Raw genomic sequence first — 18,344 nt, forward strand, 5'->3', positions numbered from 1 at the left:
ATGGGTCATGTCAGAACAGGCCGTTTATATGTAGTTACGCAATATGTTGGCTGTCAGGACCACACCTCAACCAAATCCAGACTACACTAAGTGAGTAAGGCGTTTTTTGACATTTGACAAAGCTGCCGCATATTTGACTCATACTCAATTTGAGAATGCAGTGCGTTCCCCTGAATTAGGGTTAGGGTTGTTATGGGAAAGCATCCGAATGAAACTTTGTTTGGTGGGTTAGCAGGTACTTAATACATACATCTGGCCAGTTTCAACTATGATGACTATTTCCACCATAACATTGATTGGTATGAGAGAAAAAGTTGAAGGTCAAAGTCTGACCAGAATCTCAATTGCATCACAAATTACTTAGACCTCCGCAATGCATTCCTACTGTAAAACAATAGAAAAAAAGCTTCACTGTTAACATATTTCATTGAATGTGTTTCTGCTAATGTGTCTAATTACAGAGCAGACAATCAATGTGTTAACTACTTTTGGTTGATTCTCAAGAGTAGGTTAGTACATGTAGAAATGTTCAGTAGCTTTACAATAAAGTAAGTGATAAGAGTTTGGTCAGCACTTATCTGTATGATGGACAATAATGATCACCGTAAAAGTATAACTTGACGTTTTGAAATCAGGCCTACGCTCACTTGCTTCTTGATGAGAGTTAGACGAGAAGGTTAATACCACTCTCATATCTGTCTGTGGAGTATTTGTTTAATCTGTACAAGTTGACAAGTTATGGTTTTACAGGGGAGTTACCTGTGTAGGAAATATTTTTTTCAGGGACTTCCTGGCAAACACACGGTGAAGGCAAAATACTCCAGGAAGGCACTGGGCCAGACCAAAAAATAGTTTCAGCACGTACCTCCCTGTAAAACTGAAGCTTTCATTTTTACATTTGTGTTTGTATACAGATAAAACAAATAAGATGTTATGAGTTTAGGAGGTACTGGTAGGAGGATTTTCTTAACTTTGAACTGAGCCAGGCTAGCTGTTTCCCCTGTTACCAGGGCTAACCATGTCCTGACTATAGCCTCACATGTACAGACAGCATCAATCTCCTTATCTAACTCTCTGCAAAACAGCAAATAAGCATTAATTATTTTTCTGTCTGTTATTTTACAAAGTATACTAAGTTATAACCTTTCCAGGTTAATTTCTTACCTTTCAAGCAGCACTTGGTTTCCATTTATTTCAGTATGTAACCACTTGCAACACTGCTTCAACTTGCAGATACTGAGAGTAGTAGCTGTGAATCTGCTAGATTTTTCAGTAAAAATTGAGTTTGCAGTATTGCCAGGAGTCAATGAGGGTAGAGAGCCGGGACCATTTTGAAAAGTGGCCTGCTGGTGCATTTGAGGATGCTGTGACATCCAAGTGTTGAGAGTTTTCTGCTGAAAGACACTGAATTCTTGAGATATGCTGTTAAACGGTAAAACCAAGCAGACAAACAAAAGTAAAGTTCTTCACTGTTAAGAGTCTCCTATCTACAGCAGTTTCTTAGAGTTGAGTTCGGCTTTCTTGAAGTCTGAAAATCAATCTAAGATCTTTGATGTAGTGTCAAAGTTGTTGGCAGTAATGAAAGTAATACTTGAAACATGCACTTGGATAGTCCTTTAGAGCAGTGTTTACCAAGGTGATCCAGGTTTTATTGATTTTTATATACTGACACTAATGCTTCCAGCTTCATTTTGGAGGGGTTCAATGACTGGATATAATCAGATTTAAAGATGTCACTATCAGCTCAATATTTCAGTGAGCTGGTATATCATTCTAGCATGAGTTATGAACATAGATTTATAGACTGGAGCAAGTGGGAAAAAAATACAGTGGAATGGCCTTGTCTAGAGTAAGCAACCCCTGGTGTTCAAAACTGACCTGAAAGAAGTGCCCCTCTTAGCCACAACACAATGTCTTGATTGAGTACTTTTAAGATATATGGTGCACTGCATGAGGAGCAAACAAACAGAAAAGAGTGGGTCCATGAAATGTGCATGACAGTGTGAACAAAGACAGGGCACGGCTTGCTTCCGAAAACAAACAGTGAATACAACCAGATGGATTTTCCATTGCAGAGCTGTGTTAATGAGAGGAAGCAAGGGAGTGCTTCCCAGGGATTGCATTGTGATACCGTGGACCGTTCCACCTTCAACAGCTTGATCGAGGGAAACCTCCAAGAGTTTGGCCCTCATTTGTACTTGCCCTCCTCAGTCAGAAATGGTAATCCCAACCTGGGATACCTGGAAAACAGCCATCCAGCATCCGCCTTCAGCCTGCTTTATGAGAGGATGTCTGATAATGCTCTCAGCTATACATATGACTCAGAAGCCACACTGCCAAACTTAACATTTAGTTGATGCCAACTACACTTAATGTTCTTCCTGTTCTGTTCCACAAATTCGTGGAACATATTAAAAATAAAAACAAGTGCACGGTGCAGTCCTAGGTCAAAGATGTCTAAGGTATATTGTTGGTAACAGGTAAACAGATTGAAGAGATATAGAAGAATGTTTGAAACTTTTTTTTTTTTTTTAGAAATATACGATTCCTTCTCCTGTTATGCATTAAATAGTTTGCCAAGTTTGCACTCTGATCTTTTTTAGCCATAAATCAAACACGTCAATAACAGGAAAGCTCTGCAGGACTGAACATGTTGCATTTCAGATGGATGGCCAGAAATGTTTAACCTGTGAATGCAACAACGCAATGAACAGCATTCTTCCAGCAATCACAACCCAAATACACAACTCATCTCTGACAAATCGGCCATCATGATTGTTAATAAATCTGGAGCAAGAAAGATAAACAGAGAGCCCTCTTATATACTGTATTGAGTCTTGAATTGTACATTGTGATGCATCCCAAGAAGATAAAACTACAGTAAAAGCAGAGGTGATGATTTCATACAAATAGGATTGCAGTATAATAGTAACGTCAGTAAAGCACATTTTTCTATAATATCTTGACATTCATTGTACGGATGCCCCAAAAATGTTCAAATTCTTAATAATGTCCAAAAATCGATTTTTATATCATTGTCATGCGTGTCTATATAGTACCTATTAGTCATTTTCAATGGAGGGAAAACCTGACAATAAAACATATAAGAGGTAACTGTCAAGTCTAAATATAAGAGAACAAGACTAGGTCAAAACCTAGTATATGGCTGGACCGTGTATGGTCAATGTGCGAAACTGAAGACGTCGCTGAAAACTGTTGTGGAACCGCTGTAAACAACTGCTTTCAATGAAAAGTAGCTAAAGCCTGCTCGATAAGTTGCTGAATGATGCTAGATGACGTAATACGCCAGTTAGCATATCATTGTGTCATATTTGCATTCTGCCTAGTCAGAGACGTTATAAGAGAGGTGACAAGCCACTTATCACCAACACCATATCGAGCCAATCTTATAGTTGCACTGATGCAAACGAACCTTTGTGCATGTGTAGTAGAAAAATAACCTGTGGAAAAAAAGCTTTTTTAACCTTATTTTCTATCAGATTTGACTGGTGATTCTATACATGCCGTTTTTATGTCCGGTGACCATTGAAAGTGAAGTATAGCTCTCTCCCCGATCATTTATACAGGGGCCTGGTATTGTTAGCCCAAAATAACTGCCTGGGGTTATTGCCAAGATGGCTGCTGAGTGGCGAGACTTGCCTATAAGTACTTTCGCCTGGTGTCAGCCACTTTCTGCCGTTTATCTGTTTGCTTCCCTCCAACTCTCTGTGCTCACATACACAGTATTTTATTACAGCTGAATCTCCAATAAAGCTGTTCTCACTTACATGTTTTTCTCTTTCTGTTGTCAGGAAACGGAACAAGTATGAAATAATGACTGAAATGTAGCCCATTGAGACTCCATGTTAACCAGCAGTCACTTCCAAGTCTTTTCCTAGCTGCTGCTCTGCTCTGCTATAATCCTGATTTTATTACCGTGATGTCGTTTGACAGAATCACCATAAACATAAATTAAAGACGGCTGTGCTGTGATTTCAGCTATATTTACTTGTAAAATGATCCCTCAGAGAGAAAGTTAGAAGCTCATTCTTGTCTGTGTCAGGTGCCGTGCAGTCAGTTGCATGAGACCGATAGAGAGGTATGCCTGCAGAGGGAAAGCACGACCTCACGCTTGTGGGGTCTGAAAAAGTGGTAAATCTAGCGACAAAGGCGCTAAATTGGCAACACTGCCTGTAAACGACTCCTGATGACAGCGTCACTTTTGAGGTCCAGCCAAAAAGACCTACATTTACATAGCATTTAGTTGTTCCCCTCCACTCAAAAATGTATCAGTTACTTCACATGGCTGTTTTCACTCTGGAGAATGATTTATGTGAAGTGTTTGACACTTGAGTTTGAGTCAATCATGGTCTAGAATGCAACTTGCACAAATGTGATGCGGAAACTTGAAACCTCAAGCACAAATACACTGAGAACGAACTGAGGAGAGATCTTGTGTCCAGTAGTTAAACTCATTTTTCAAAATTTTAAGGACTTTAAAATGACTGATTTTGGTAAAAAACATGAACTAAATCTGAAATATAAACATTCTAGTGAATCACCAAGATTAGCTGATTAGCTTACTTCTCGTGAGGGACCAGACCTTACCGGACTGATCTCAGTGGCGGTGTCATGATGAATCAGCAGTCCTGAGTAGGCTCTATGATTTTCAAATACATATGTGTCAGTGTGTCCAACCACAAGCTATAAATTCCCACAAGCTGATAACAAACCTCATGAGTCATTTAAACATTTCAAAGCGACCAACTGGCCATTCAGATTCAGATACAGACCCACTGAGTCGGAGAGGTTAGTGTGCGGAATGACCCCTGCTAAGGCTGCTTGAATTTGTTTTGAGAAGCCCACGAGCAGCTCAGACATGAAAAAGCTCTATGGCTGCTGCACCTTCACTCTGAGCTGCAGAGGGGAAGTTCCCTCCTAGAGCATAACGTAAACTTGGCTCCAATAAAAGCATCCGTTGGCACCTCAGTGGACAACAGGAAATCTTTGTTTATCGAAAAACATCCCGTTGTTGGCCTCAGGGTGTGTGACCCCTCTAGTCTGCTGGCAGAGCGTCATATAGTAGCCTTGGTGGAGCCCCATATTTCAGTTTATCTCTGTTTACTGAACAAAGCTGCCATATCCTTAAGATAAACAACAAAGGCATAAAGTATGTGTGTATATGTGTTAGCAGCATTGGTTCTGCGTCAGACCCTCTGACCCCTGTCTGTTTGTCAAAGTGCAGGTTGGTATGTATTGTTTAACATACTGTAGCTCTAGACTTAGTGTCTGACAAGCTCATGTTCAGGTGCCACAACACCTAAAGCCAAAGTTAGGCAGAATAAGACAATTGTAAAAGAGCATATCCATTGTAAGAGCTGACAACCGTGACAGTAGGCAGACAAATGCTATTCCTTTTTGTTTCTCAACTAAAATACAGGATACAGTATTCAAACCCACAATAACAGAGCTGTTGAATCTGTTCAATCCACCCAGTCAATGGGTTTTTATTACAGTTCCAGCAAAAGATCCATTTCATTCACAGTGGGAGTTCAACACATTTACATTTTGATACACTATTTACTTACATATAGGTGCACTATATACCAGAGAATGGGTATATATGGTTGGGTAAATACATGTTAAACAGCAAACATCTTAGATCATATTGCATTGCATCTGCTAGCAGTGGTTTCTGCCATGATGTGGAGGAATGAAAGGCTAAAAAAGACTGAAGAAATTACATTTTGAGCATACTTTATTCCACTTATTTATTTCTGTATTTGTTGAGATCAAAATAGAACAACTACAAGTCATAATGAGCTATTACGATCCACAATCTGTTTCACATTTCCATTAAAAATGCACATGTGGAGATGGAGAAATGTCAGTAAGTGAGCGTGTACAGTACGAGGAGTACCTGAGGTCAAGTTTCTTTAAATGGCTGGTAACAATATTTGGTACAGTTTTTGGTCAAGGTGCATGTACATCTCATTAGTATCTTCACAGCATGTCTGTGACCGCTCTCCTAACACAAACATCAACAGCTAGTCTTCTCTGTGAAGTTTATTTATATCTTCCATATTCTCAGCAGGTTGAGGTGCTGCGTTTCTGCCACATGTCCTGCGGATCCGCCTCGGACGGTGCTCTGAAAACCAGTTGGAGACGGTCATGGCAAGGCGGAGGAGACCTAAGCTGATGCAGTGCACCTCTGAGGTGATAGGGATGTCAGAAAATAGGGCGTGGTCCCGGCACATGAGGTCACTACTGCATTCAAAGTCTTTGACGATGTTGAGGATCTCCTGGCGCTCCGCCTGCCGCATCATCCCCCGTATGTTGAGCAGGGTGGAGACATGCTTCTTCCTGTGGAGAGGAAGGATATAAGGAGGAGGATGAGTGGAAGGGAAGTAGACGGGTGTTGATGGAAGTTTGGTCTGTTTGGTGTCGTCAAAGGCTGCAATGATTTTGAGTAACAGTCATATCTCTCTGAGTCATAGCATCTGTTTCTGGGAAAGAACAGAAAATTTGGCATCTCTTTCTAATAACGCACATTTCATAAGAGTTTTATAAGATGCAACTATATTAATGTTTAGTAAATCATTCACTAATGCTCTATAGATTAGCTATAAGCCAGTAATAAGAACGACTTGTGTTCATCATGTACCAATAATTTACTTTTTTTACATATATTTATGATTTTGTAATTTAAATTTTTTTCCTCTGCATTTCTTTTTTCTAATCTTTATTATTCACACTAGTCATTTGGCGCAACTTCAGAAGCATGCCACGCTGCATTTCACTACATATTATGTGACAGATGTATGTCTATGTATATGTGTAAATCTATCGTGTATGTGACAAATAAACCTTTGAACCCTTGAATCCTTGTTTAGCCAGTTGGTGAAAAACCCCTTTGACTGGTGTTTATACTTTCTGTTTGGTAGAAATGTATGTATAAATGTTGGTAATACTGGATTTCTAACCTTTGGATAAGCCACCAAGTCTGCAGGTATAAATGTTACACTGTAAATACAAGGTTTTTTTTTACAATAATTCATTAAATCTCTATTTGTTCGTTTTGATGAATTAGTGCTGAAGTGATAGAGTGCTAGCTAAGAAGATAAAGGAAATGTCGTATCGAAAATTATAAGTAAATGATTTATAAGGCCATTATTTCCAATATATAAACCCCATATAAGGGCTGCCTTATTAGCCAGTAGCAGGGTTTTTGGTTTTTGACAAGTCAACAGTTGGCATTTAGATGCATGACTGAATGGGGAGGAAAGACTGGAAGGAGATTGGAAGGATTGACATGTATTCCCATGTACAGTCATGTGTCTATGAATGGACTCTGCTGCTGATAAATGAGGAACCCAGAAAACTCAAGGAAGGACGGCAGTCTTGATCGCCTAAAATACCAGCAGGGGATGCCATGCGGTAAACAAAAGGGGTGAGTCAAGCAGTGAGTTAGCATGTCTGCAGGTCTGAACCGCTGTGTTTTGCTCTCCTCTTCCACACCTCTCCCTCTTTGATTCCAAGCGTGGCACCAGTCTGTCTCCTGCATGGTGGCAGGAACAGGAAGTACTCGGCAGCAGCTTCCTGTCTGCTCTACGGAGGGTTATCGCATATCATATCGTGGGTGTTGCCAGCGCCACCTGTCACTCACCACAAACAGTGCCCCCCCCCCCCCCCAAGGCCTCCTTATCCATTCTCAAAACAGACCAAAAATCCAAAAAAAAAAAAAGTTAAAGTTAATGTAGATATGTTTCTTTTTTTTTTTTTTTTTTTTTATGACAAAAAAAAAAAAAAAAAAAACATTCTTTCTCTTTTTTTTGAGTGCCAAAAACAGCACTCTGAATGTGTAGCAAGTGGCAGTAAGCATAAATAAGAATAAGACCTTTGGGGGGTTTTGCATTTTTATAGATACTTTTAAGATACTTCCTGAAAATCCTGGACAACATTCATTACTAAAAAATTAATAAAACCCTCACCACTCTTTTTCACCTTCTTTCACCAAGACACCAGGATGGGTTTGGATGGAGATGGAGTGAGTGGTGATGATGGTGACAGATGACGCAGATGAGCTAGATGAGCTTGATTGAGCTGAATTAGATGATTCCTGAAGCAGAAGAAAACAAACAATTTATTTTTAAGTACAACAAGTTATAGTATAAGTAAAAAAACATACAATTGATTGATATTTACATTGAATTTGTTTAATTTAATTTGTTAATTAAATGTCAATTATGTTGTGTATTGTTACTGTTCATTGTTGTGTTTTTTAAATTTTTTTTTTTGTTCTTTTTAGAGAAGAGGCATGAAGAGCAGTCATGAACACAACCAAAACACAACAGGGACAAACAAACATGCCATTTAAACAAGGATTAAACAAACATCTACCAAGAGACCTGATTTACCAAAAAAATAACAAAACTTTTTTTCTCTGTTTTTTTTTCCTGTTTTTTTTCAAAAAAAAAAAAAAAAAAAAAGAAAAAAGGGCTTTAAAATCCATCCAATAAAATAATGCAATTTTTTTAAAAGCCATTAAAAAAAAATAAACCCCCCCATCCCCCCCCATCTTCATCTCACACTTCATCTCACTCCTCCGTGAAAAAGGCCATCAAGGCCATCCCAGGGCCACATCAAAGCCGGCCAGCTGACAGGAACAGGAAGTTCCTTCTGAACACAGCGGCTTCCTGTTGTCAGCCAAGGTGACGGACACTTGTTTGAACTCACACACACAAAGGAGGCAAATGCCACACTGACAGCCCTAGTCGTTTTACACCCTCTTCCCCCCCTGGCAAGTGCTAACGTAAGCCTGGTTCATCCATCTCTATCTCACTGACGGCAGCCATTTTTCAGAGCTCACTCCTGTATCAACACTGTCTGAATTATTCCTGACCTAGGAAGTTGGAGGGTCAGGCTCCATTCACAGCCACCAGGCTCTGCTTTCCCCTCACGAGCTCTGCTCAGTGTTTTGAACAATCAGCATTTTGGAATTATTTATAATAGTTGGGGTCCCCTGAAAAGTAATTATCAGTTCTGTCTTGGAGATGTAGATGTCATTTGCAGGCTAAGTCAGTGTAAATGTATCCTCTTGAATGACATTGCCTGTTTCATTTACACAAATTAACATTTTGTGTGAAGACCAGACTCACCAGATCTTTAAAGAGTCCTTTCAGCTGTTTGGACTCATCTTGCAGGCGGAAAGCCATTCTCTTCCTCATCTTGGAGGATGTGCAGATGACCCGGCCCCGCATGATGGCTCGGACATACTCTACCAGGACCCGTCGGTGCACCTCACCCACCAGTGTCTGTCAGTCATTCATAACATTAATCCCTGACTGGCTACATATGACCTTCATGCAAATACTGGATTTTACTAAAACGTGTTAAACACCAGCTCAATTTGATCACGCAGTTGTTACCTGATATGGTGGAGAGTCCATCCTTCTGAACTTCTTGAAATGGTGTTTAATGCTGGCTTCAATGGCCTCAAAGGCCTCCGTGTTATTCAGCCATTTTCTCTTTATCAGTTTGTCAAAGAAAGGCTGAAACAACAGACCAAGATCTGATTAACATCGTAAACAAACAAAGTACATTTACTCCAGTGCTGTACTTAATTGCACTTTTGAGCTACTGGTACTTTACCTGCGTATTCCCATTTTTGGATTCCCATTGCTTTTCAGAGGGAAATACTGTACTTTATACTCCACTACATTTATCTGATAGCTGGAGCTACTAGTTATTTTGCAGACTAAAATTTTGACATACAAAACATTTCATCATCTTATAAAATATGATGACATTTTCAGATGAAAATGCCCAACATTATGCACAGTAATTTCAAGCTCCAACATTAAAATCCTGCTTACATGGTTATGGATCAATAATTTTAATCAAATATCAAAATATGAAGCAATAAACATAGACATAGGAGTCTTCCCTCTGCAACATTAGTACTTTCTCTATACTTTAAGTGCATTAAGTACCTTTTTTATATTATACTACTTACTTTTACTTATGTCAAATTTTCACAGTACCTCTGTTCTTTTTTGGACTGACGCTATTTTACCACCTATAACAGAGTATGTTTGAATTGCTACTTCTACTTAAGTAAAAGATCTGAAGATTTCTCCCACCACTGGTACAGTGACAAAAGCTGACAGCTGACATACCCCATGGCTGTGAAAATGAGACATACAAAGTTTTGGAATATGAAGATTTTTAATACATCTCACCATACAAATACACAGCTGACTACCGTTTTAGGGGGACGCTTTGAGAAGCCTGCTAGCTGAGCGCAGGATCCCTGCTGGTCAGTGAATTGCAGGAATATCAGGGTATTATTAATGTTTCAGTCATTAAATTTGAGGGACTTTGCTAATGGGTCACCTAGGTATATGTACAATGTTTTCTATTGAGTTTTTACAAATTAACTGAATCTGATTGACTGTTTTTTACAATGTTGAGGAAGAAAACAGAAAACAATGTTTTGGGTGATGGAATTTCTCCAGCCAGGCCATCTACAGTCATAGTTGGCCATCATGGGGGTCTTGTTAAAGGGAAACAAGCTTTAAGGACTGAGATGAGACTTGCTAATGCCTTACTCACCCTTATGTGCTCAAACAGTCTTTCAGTCAGCACCCTCACTGACTGGTTGATGATCCTGTCCAGGGAGGAGTTGGCTCTCTGCGCAGACTCCTCGCTGCCCTGTGGGTCACACTGCCTGCAGCGCTCCACAAAGGATCTAGAGGACATACAGGAGATATGAAGCTGCATTTTCATCAAATTACTGCCATGCTTCTCAAAAAATAGAATGAATGTAAGAATGACAATGTTAAGTTGAATAATGTTGCCATAACTGTTTGTTACCTGAGAGGAGGGCAGCAGTTGACCAGAGCTATGGTCCTGGAAACATATCCATCCCCTCGGTCTCCAAATTCTGCCTGAGTCTCATGAAACATCTCCACCTTCCTCTGGAAACTGAACACAGGGAGGTTTAATGAGAACCTACTGAATGCTAATATAATCTATAAAATTATAATATTGTCCTGTCTTGTAAAAACACTGTGGATTGTCCGAAAAGAATCCCTGCATTCAGGACATCCTTCAATCAAAAAAATTCATTCAATAAAGACCTGTATTTTCTAAAAACAGAGACCACTATTCCAACTTCAGCATTACTCTACTTTATACCTACTATTGTGTATTTTGTTTTTGCCTACTACAAATCATGCAAGCTAAATCAAATTTGCAACTTTCACCAGGTTTGGTTGTAACCAGAATTTCAGTTCTTTGCAGATTGTTTCCCTGACCTTATTTCTTTCTGATAGCATATACTCACTTGTAGAGAAAGTCAGCCAATCCAGTGAGACTACAGCGAGCCACTCTTGCCCCTAGAAACTGGTTCACAGATGTAGATCTGTCCAAATCCACCTTTAGCCTCTGGAATTGTGAAATACATGAGTGAAAGGAAAAGAGTATTATAGGAAAATCACGAAAATAATTTTTAAAAATCCCTTAAAAGTCAGTTTCCAAGATTTCTTTTCACAGTGAAAATGATCAGTGTACCTGGATGACTGAACGTGCTAGGTGTGACTGAAACTCCTCTATGTGCAGAGTCTGGGCCCATCGCCTCTCCTCTTCATCAAGAACTTGAATAAGCTCCGTTGTCACCTTCTCCTGAAAATCCCAGAAGAAAATTAAAATGTGTCTGCTATCCAGATTTTCTAAGAAACAGACACGCAAAAAAAAATGTCTTACCCTGACAATACTGATGCAGTCTTGTTCCAGCCTGTCCACTGTGTCTTGAGCCAGAATGGGCTCCAGAGGGGAATAGCTGATAGGTGTGGTTGTGCCAATGGTTCCTAGGACATCCCTGGAGGAAAGTGATTAATCATTATCAAATAAATTCAGCTTTCAGGTTTGTAACAGAAGTTTGATATGTCATGATCACCCAGGTTCACAGTCTAATAAGGTAATCTACCTGTTGTAGATGTTGTAGAACCAGTCCAGTAGTGAGTAGACGTCTGTAATCTGCAGCGGGCCACTGGTTGTAGTCCGAAGACGTTGGGCCACGGCTCGATGGTAACTTTCCACATACACCTGGAAGGCAGCAAACTCCTCTGGGTAAATGGATACAGCATTCCTCCTTGCTGCATCGAGGTCATCCACCATCCGGCTCCTCAGGCGCTCCAGGTATGAGGCCAGCTGACCTGCCTGTGTATCCACCTGATGTGGCAGGCTCCAATCTGCGGCCTCAGCCACAGCCTGCCTCCACTTCATCTTCAGTCGCCGGGGACGCTGGCTGGGCTGGTTAGACGGGCCATCTTGCTCTGGCTTGGTCTCCTCTCTCAGGGCCCAGGCAGCATCAGCATGCTCCTCCTGTTGGATCACCAGCACCACCAGCCCAAGGTTGGGACCAGCGCTTGGCTGGCGGAGGGACTCCCGCACAACGTCCCACATTTCCTTCTGCAGGGCCTCATACAGGAGCTCCACATCCTTAGCTTTCCGCCGGCTTGAGTCCAGTGTTGCGTTGGAGCTGAGGGAGTCATCAATGGATGAGGATGGTAAGGGGATCATGCCGGGAGGGGTGCTGGGACACAGTGTAGGAGTATGGGTGGGAGTAGTTGGGGTAGGCAGGAGAGACAGCAGCTCGCACTCACGCTCCAACTCCTGAATGTGTGTGTCGGCCAGTAGAAGGTCCCTGTGGTTGACCAACTGTAAGATCTCCAGTACTGGTGGGAGCAAGAAGAGAAAAAGGAGGCTATGTTTATTTGCAACATACACAAAATGGAGGGCTGACCAAGCATATATCTGTTTTTATGGTAATTGAGTAGTTGTGCGTGTGCCTGACTGACGAATTGGGTTATTTGTTGTTCATTCTGCACACTTGTCTATTCCGAGCGAGGTTCCCTGTGGAGTCTTTGAACAGTTACTTGGTTGAACGTCTATCTAGAGGAACCTGGGGTAGGAGGAAGTGTGGTCATTTCCTGATTTCACAGTCTACTGGTGATTGAACCCAGTGACTCAGGGATCTGGGGACTTTTAAGACTCTTCGGAGGGGGGACTACGATCGCGAGGAAGTACTGCTGAAACTTGACCAGGAAGAGAAAAGTTCTCTAACATAAGGGAAACTTCTCATAAAATACAATTCCTTTAAGGTCACTTGATATGGACATTTTAGATTGTGATCAGGATCTATGCATTTTTACACCTTGATTACTACCTGAGAGGGGCTCTCTGGTTTTGACCACCGGCTCCTCCTCATCTGTTTCCTCCTCAGCCTCTTGGGAGGCCTTGTCTGACATGGATTCCCTCTTCAGCTTGCCCAGACTGACCATCCTGAGGAAGGAGGACCGCCTAGAAGCCTCCGCCTCACTGTCTGCGCTCAGGTCCCCACAGGGCAGGCTTTCTCTGCGTTCCTCCTTACGTCGACCTGTAAAGCTGCGCAACATCCACAGCAGCAAAAAGAACATGAATGGCTGCTGAGTTTGAACAAGAAGATATAGACTGCATGACTTGCTTATATGGGAATATAGTAATACGAATGAGACTTAGGAGGCTTAAGGTTTGTATTGTACTGAACATTGGGCCGAGCAGCTACTGCAGTTGGGAAGCAACATATATACACATCTGCTAAACTGTGTTGCTGCGGAGCATGACTGCCTTTGTTAAAAATAGTTCCATTCAATAAGCACAGCATGTACACAACATGTCAATGAAAAACAAAAGAGGTTGCGATGGCATATTACATAACTCCTCAGGAAATAAGCCCACTATTTGCTATTCAATTACTGACCAGCAAAGGTAACAAGCGATGTTTCTAAACAACCATGTGGTTCTTTGGGTTTATCCAGTATATACTGTACACTACCTTGATCAAAGATAGCATGCTTTTAAAGAACTTCCCTTTTTTCTGTGTGCACTACAATGCCATCCACAAGTGCTGAAGCATTTAAAGAAAACATTTTACTCTTTGTGTTAGAAATCGAAGACGACAGCTAAAATCAGATTTGAAGACATTTTGTCTCCTTCCTCCCCACCCCTCCTCACCGTAGCAGGGTCATAATTCCCTCTGAGCTTCTGCGTAGTCCTTTCTTTTTCTCCCTCTCTGGGGGTAGTGTATTTGAGTCTCCAGGGCTGTAGTGGGGAGAATTGTTCCCCCAAACGTTGCGTCCCGATATGCGGAGCCCCTTCCCCAATTTTCCCAGGGTTTTGAGGGGTGACACTCCACAGATTCGCTCCAAGGTCCCTCTGAGGGGTTTCCCTTTAGGGTTCCCTGCTCCGTGCCTCTCTGCGTTCACCTCATTTTCCTCCTCTTCTCCATCACGGGAGGGCCTAAGCTGGAGGTTATCCCTGACCTTTCCCATGATGAGGCCCATGTCACCTCCATTCCTCTCGTCCTCCTCCAGGTCCACATCCTCAAAGGGGTTCAGGTTCTTGTTCAGATCCTTCAGGTCATTCAGCTCCTTCAGATCATTGAGATCATTCAAATCCCTGAGGTCCAAATCCAGCCGGGGCAGGATCAGTTCACCATTTACTCTGGGGAACTCGTTGCAGCTCTTGGACCTTCCTGGGAGCTTCTTCAGAATGGGCATGGTTGCAATTGAGATTTTAAAAAACTGCAAAACAAGAAGAATGTGTAAGATTTGGTCAAAATCTTCAAGAAAACAACAGTTGTAAAAGTTATAAAGGTCAAATATGTGAGCTTCTTATTATCAGTTCATCTTTATTAGGAATTACTTTTTTTGACGTTTACTCAAACATTTTCTGGTGCTTAATGTCAAATTGGGGTAAAACACATCCCATTGGAATCTGGTATTGCAATATTGATAACAGAGAATTATTAACCAGGATATCTTGCAAAATACCTTTTAATTTCCTATACACAACCCCTATTCATCATTTAAGGGCACAGAAAACAGTAAGTTGACAAATGTGTGACTGAAAACTGAACTTATATAATGACGAAAAATCTGTGTGTTTTTCTGGTCTTATATCAGGCAGCACACTGCTTATATAACAAGAATCAAAAACATCCTTTCACGTGCAGGTTATGTAATGCACATTACTAAGCAAATAGGAAATACTATGTATTCCAAATATTGCTGCATTTACATATGCTGCACAGCAACCTTATATAAATATTATACCACTCAGGAACAAATAATTATGTCCAGCGGGTCAGGAAAGGTTGACCTGCGGCTTGTTGAAAACAACCAACACATGAGTGACAGGAGAGTTAGATAAAGCATAAGAATTACACTGAGGGGGCGTCTTTTACAGTTTTTTGATCTGATCTATCTCTTTGAATCATAACATGACCTGGACATTTTACTGTAAAATGGAGGCAAAATAATCTGGTTCCTTGATAGAAGTCTGTCTTTTTTTGTCTTTTTGACCTTCCAGATATAATGGCTGAGAATTGACAATTTTGTCATTTCTTTTAAGAGACAATGTATCTGAAGAGGCTTCCTGGTTAAATAAAAGGTTAAATAATAGAAAGTTAAGCCAGTCAATCATTTGTAAGTACTAAGGTGCCACAATATTGGAATGCAGATTACTGCAACATTATGTACCATTGGGTTTAAACTCTCCTAGATAGTATCTGGCAGAGGTAATTCATATTATCTTCTAGACTTCTCTAGAGTAGTTCTCTGTTCTGGAGATGAGTCTGTTTTTTTCTGTCCCAAAACAATACTCACATGCTCATATATTCATTGAAAGCATTTTTGTTGGCTGTAACCATTTCTCCTGTCCATACTGGATGCGAGCCGATCCCTTCCTAATGTGATTTCAATATAAGAGATAGGGGGATAAAATCTACAGTCCAGGTTCTGCACATTTCTAATGTTCAGGTGAAGCTGACAGACGGCTTCGGCAAAAGTTAGTCTTACTATGAAATTCCAGGTTTGTGTCACTGTCCTTCCCTTTCAGATCAGCAACTAATTACAAAGCGGGATTTTTTGAATAAAAAAAATGTAACCTTGGAGGATTTATTTGGATTTGATGAATCTGGATAATCTGGAATCTTTTCACAGCCAGGATGGGGACGAGGTACAATTACAGTACGTTATTCAAAGACCCTACGACTGTGGTTTTCCACACGAAATATTTATAAGATCTTGCCTTAAAAAAATCATTTTGAAATAATCTGATAAATCTTGCAAAAAGATTAATGGTGCTGGGATGTAAATGTGCTTTAAACGTACATATTTAGATTTAAATAACTTGAGTGCCTTATTGCAAATCGGGGGGCATCTTAAAAAAGTCAATTTTATCATACATGTTTAGATATTGATATTCAATTTAAGCCCCGAAATCATGGTTTACAACTATTGTGCCTCATTCAGCAATATCTTCCTTAGGTCTTTCTCAAATGTGCTCTTGAAGAGGGTCCTAAGAAAAGACGCTGAAGACGCGGAATTGTTCGTGCGTCTCCTTCGAACGATGAATCCCATTATCCTCGTAAATTGAAAGCGCGTGCCAGGTGTTCCCAATTGACAGGGGCAGACCCCCCCAGCCAGTCCCCGCGAAAAGGCCCTGAGGCTGCAGGGCCGTCTGCACGCGCCCGACCCGTCAGGGAAAGTCGCGAGAGAAGCAGCAGATGCCCACGCGAAGATCTAAAGACGGCGGCGCACCGGACGCAGGAGAAACCTCGGCAGGTCTGAGGTGGAGGTAAACCGCTGCAGGAAGTGAACAGCAAAGGGGCTGACGTGTTTCGTAGTTTTAAGTGGTGGAAATACCGTAACCCAAATAAAAAATATCAGAAATAATAAAAACAGTGTCGTCATTTAAATCCTGTACTATTCTAGATGTACTTTGGACATGTCAGCACTCAAATGTGCGCTCGTGAGTGTGTAGAGTCTGTTCTTACCTAAGAACAAACCCGCCAGCAGCAGCAGCCGCGTTTTCAACAAAGAAAACACAGGTCAAATGGGTGTTTAAGAAATCTCTTCTTGACAACGGTTGGTGAATGAGGCCCAGTGTCTTTAAGGCATTTAGTAAACGTATGGCGAGACTGAAATATGTTCATGACAAAGACCAGAGACTAAGACTAGACTACGACTTCATAAAAGCTCCTCTTTTTTTTTTTTTTTTTTTTTTTTTTGAAGGAACTTTGATGTGAAGCAGACCTAAGTGTATAAAGTCCAGGTCACTGTCATTTCTGCTTCCAGTTGGTTGGTAATGGTTTAAAATGAAAATGATCAAATATGATGCATCTATGAAATCTAACTCCTACAGCTCCTACAGTATACAGTGCTGTATGTGGGTAAAGAAAGCATACCCTTTTTACATGCGCTCTATTTTTGCCAGCTTTTATTTAATTTGCTTTTGTATCACGCATGTGTTATTTCATTTATTAATTTTCTATGTCTGGCCATGGTCTTCAAACACTGCGTGTGGTGCTGGAGCAACTTGATTACCTGTGAGAAGTTAACCCTTTTTACTGTTTGTCAGCCTCTGACAAAAGTGAAGGTCAGGAAAACACTTGGCTGCAAATGGCTGTAATAGTTCACGAAACCCTCTAAAGCAAAACATTTTCGCGAGAGAACGATGGGTGACATGAAGACAGCAGGCATCAATGAAGGGTCTTCATCAGTGTACTACAGTTCTAACAGTTCAGCCCGGATTAAGTTCAGGTCTATTCTTGGGAACTTGAGTCAAACCAGGAGCGAGGAGAGTCTCCCTCAGACACGAGTTTGCTCACTATAACGTGACAAAAACAGTGAGTGTGATTCCCTCAACAACAAGAAGAGTCACTGAACAACACAATCAACAGGTTTTACAAATACTATCGGTGAAAATAACGGTTTCAAGCATATGTCAACAACACAAAAAATGGATGGGCACCAATTACTGATTGGATAACGACTAGAAAAACATTGACCAAATACAGTGACTTTAAGGGAGAAACACAGTGATATCAGTCAGGTTAACCACAGCAAGTGTGAAGGAACAAAGACGATTCCCTCACTGGAAACACATGAATATTACAGCATCAGCGTCTAAACTCAAACACTGTCTGCGGGTGCAGAGGGAAGAGACTTACCTGATGAGATTGTCTTGCAGTGTTTTAGTACAATGTCATCCTGGAGTCTGCTGGCTGTGCGGGCTGCCAGGCTGAGAAGTGTGTGCATGTGTGTGACTGATGAGTGTGAGAGTGTGTCTGAAAGTACTCGGTGACTCAAGAGAGCAATGTGGCTGCCTGTGGTTTCCTGACGGGCTCTATTGTGGTGGAAGGTGATATGTTTTCCTGAGGAAAGGCCCGTCCCGTCCTTTCTCCCCCTCCTACGCCACTGACCCTCTTTCCCCCCCGTCCCTCTGTCCCCAACACC

At 41.1% G+C, this 18,344-nt stretch overlaps 1 protein-coding gene across 1 annotated transcript; it reads right to left on the bottom strand.

Annotated features, from left to right (window-relative positions):
• Positions 1–5,506: 5,506 nt before the first annotated feature.
• Positions 5,507–18,238, bottom strand: exoc3l2a (exocyst complex component 3-like 2a). Its single transcript, XM_040151108.1, has 13 exons — positions 18,059–18,238; positions 14,059–14,627; positions 13,232–13,449; positions 11,990–12,740; positions 11,767–11,881; positions 11,575–11,685; positions 11,348–11,448; positions 10,876–10,986; positions 10,615–10,750; positions 9,429–9,551; positions 9,159–9,314; positions 8,005–8,119; positions 5,507–6,466 (listed from the first exon to the last, which is right to left on the bottom strand). Exons 2-13 carry the CDS (start codon positions 14,601–14,603, stop codon positions 6,048–6,050), a joined length of 2,901 nt encoding a protein of 966 aa, XP_040007042.1. The 5' UTR covers positions 14,604–14,627; positions 18,059–18,238; the 3' UTR covers positions 5,507–6,047.
• Between the last annotated feature and the right edge of the window lie 106 nt (positions 18,239–18,344).

Source organism: Xiphias gladius, chromosome 17 (genome assembly GCF_016859285.1).
Source record: "Xiphias gladius isolate SHS-SW01 ecotype Sanya breed wild chromosome 17, ASM1685928v1, whole genome shotgun sequence".
Classification (NCBI taxonomy): domain Eukaryota; kingdom Metazoa; phylum Chordata; class Actinopteri; order Istiophoriformes; family Xiphiidae; genus Xiphias; species Xiphias gladius.

Bases quoted from the DNA above. Each gene is read 5' to 3' on its own strand.
- exoc3l2a (XM_040151108.1), bottom strand. From the start codon at position 14,603: ATGCCCATTCTGAAGAAGCTCCCAGGAAGGTCCAAGAGCTGCAACGAG. The intron at 9,315-9,428 runs GTAACAACTGCG...AATGACTGACAG, and splicing joins TGGACTCTCCACCATATCAG to ACACTGGTGGGTGAGGTGCA. The intron at 8,120-9,158 runs GTGAGTCTGGTC...CTTCTGCTTCAG, and splicing joins AAGGACTCTTTAAAGATCTG to GAATCATCTAATTCAGCTCA.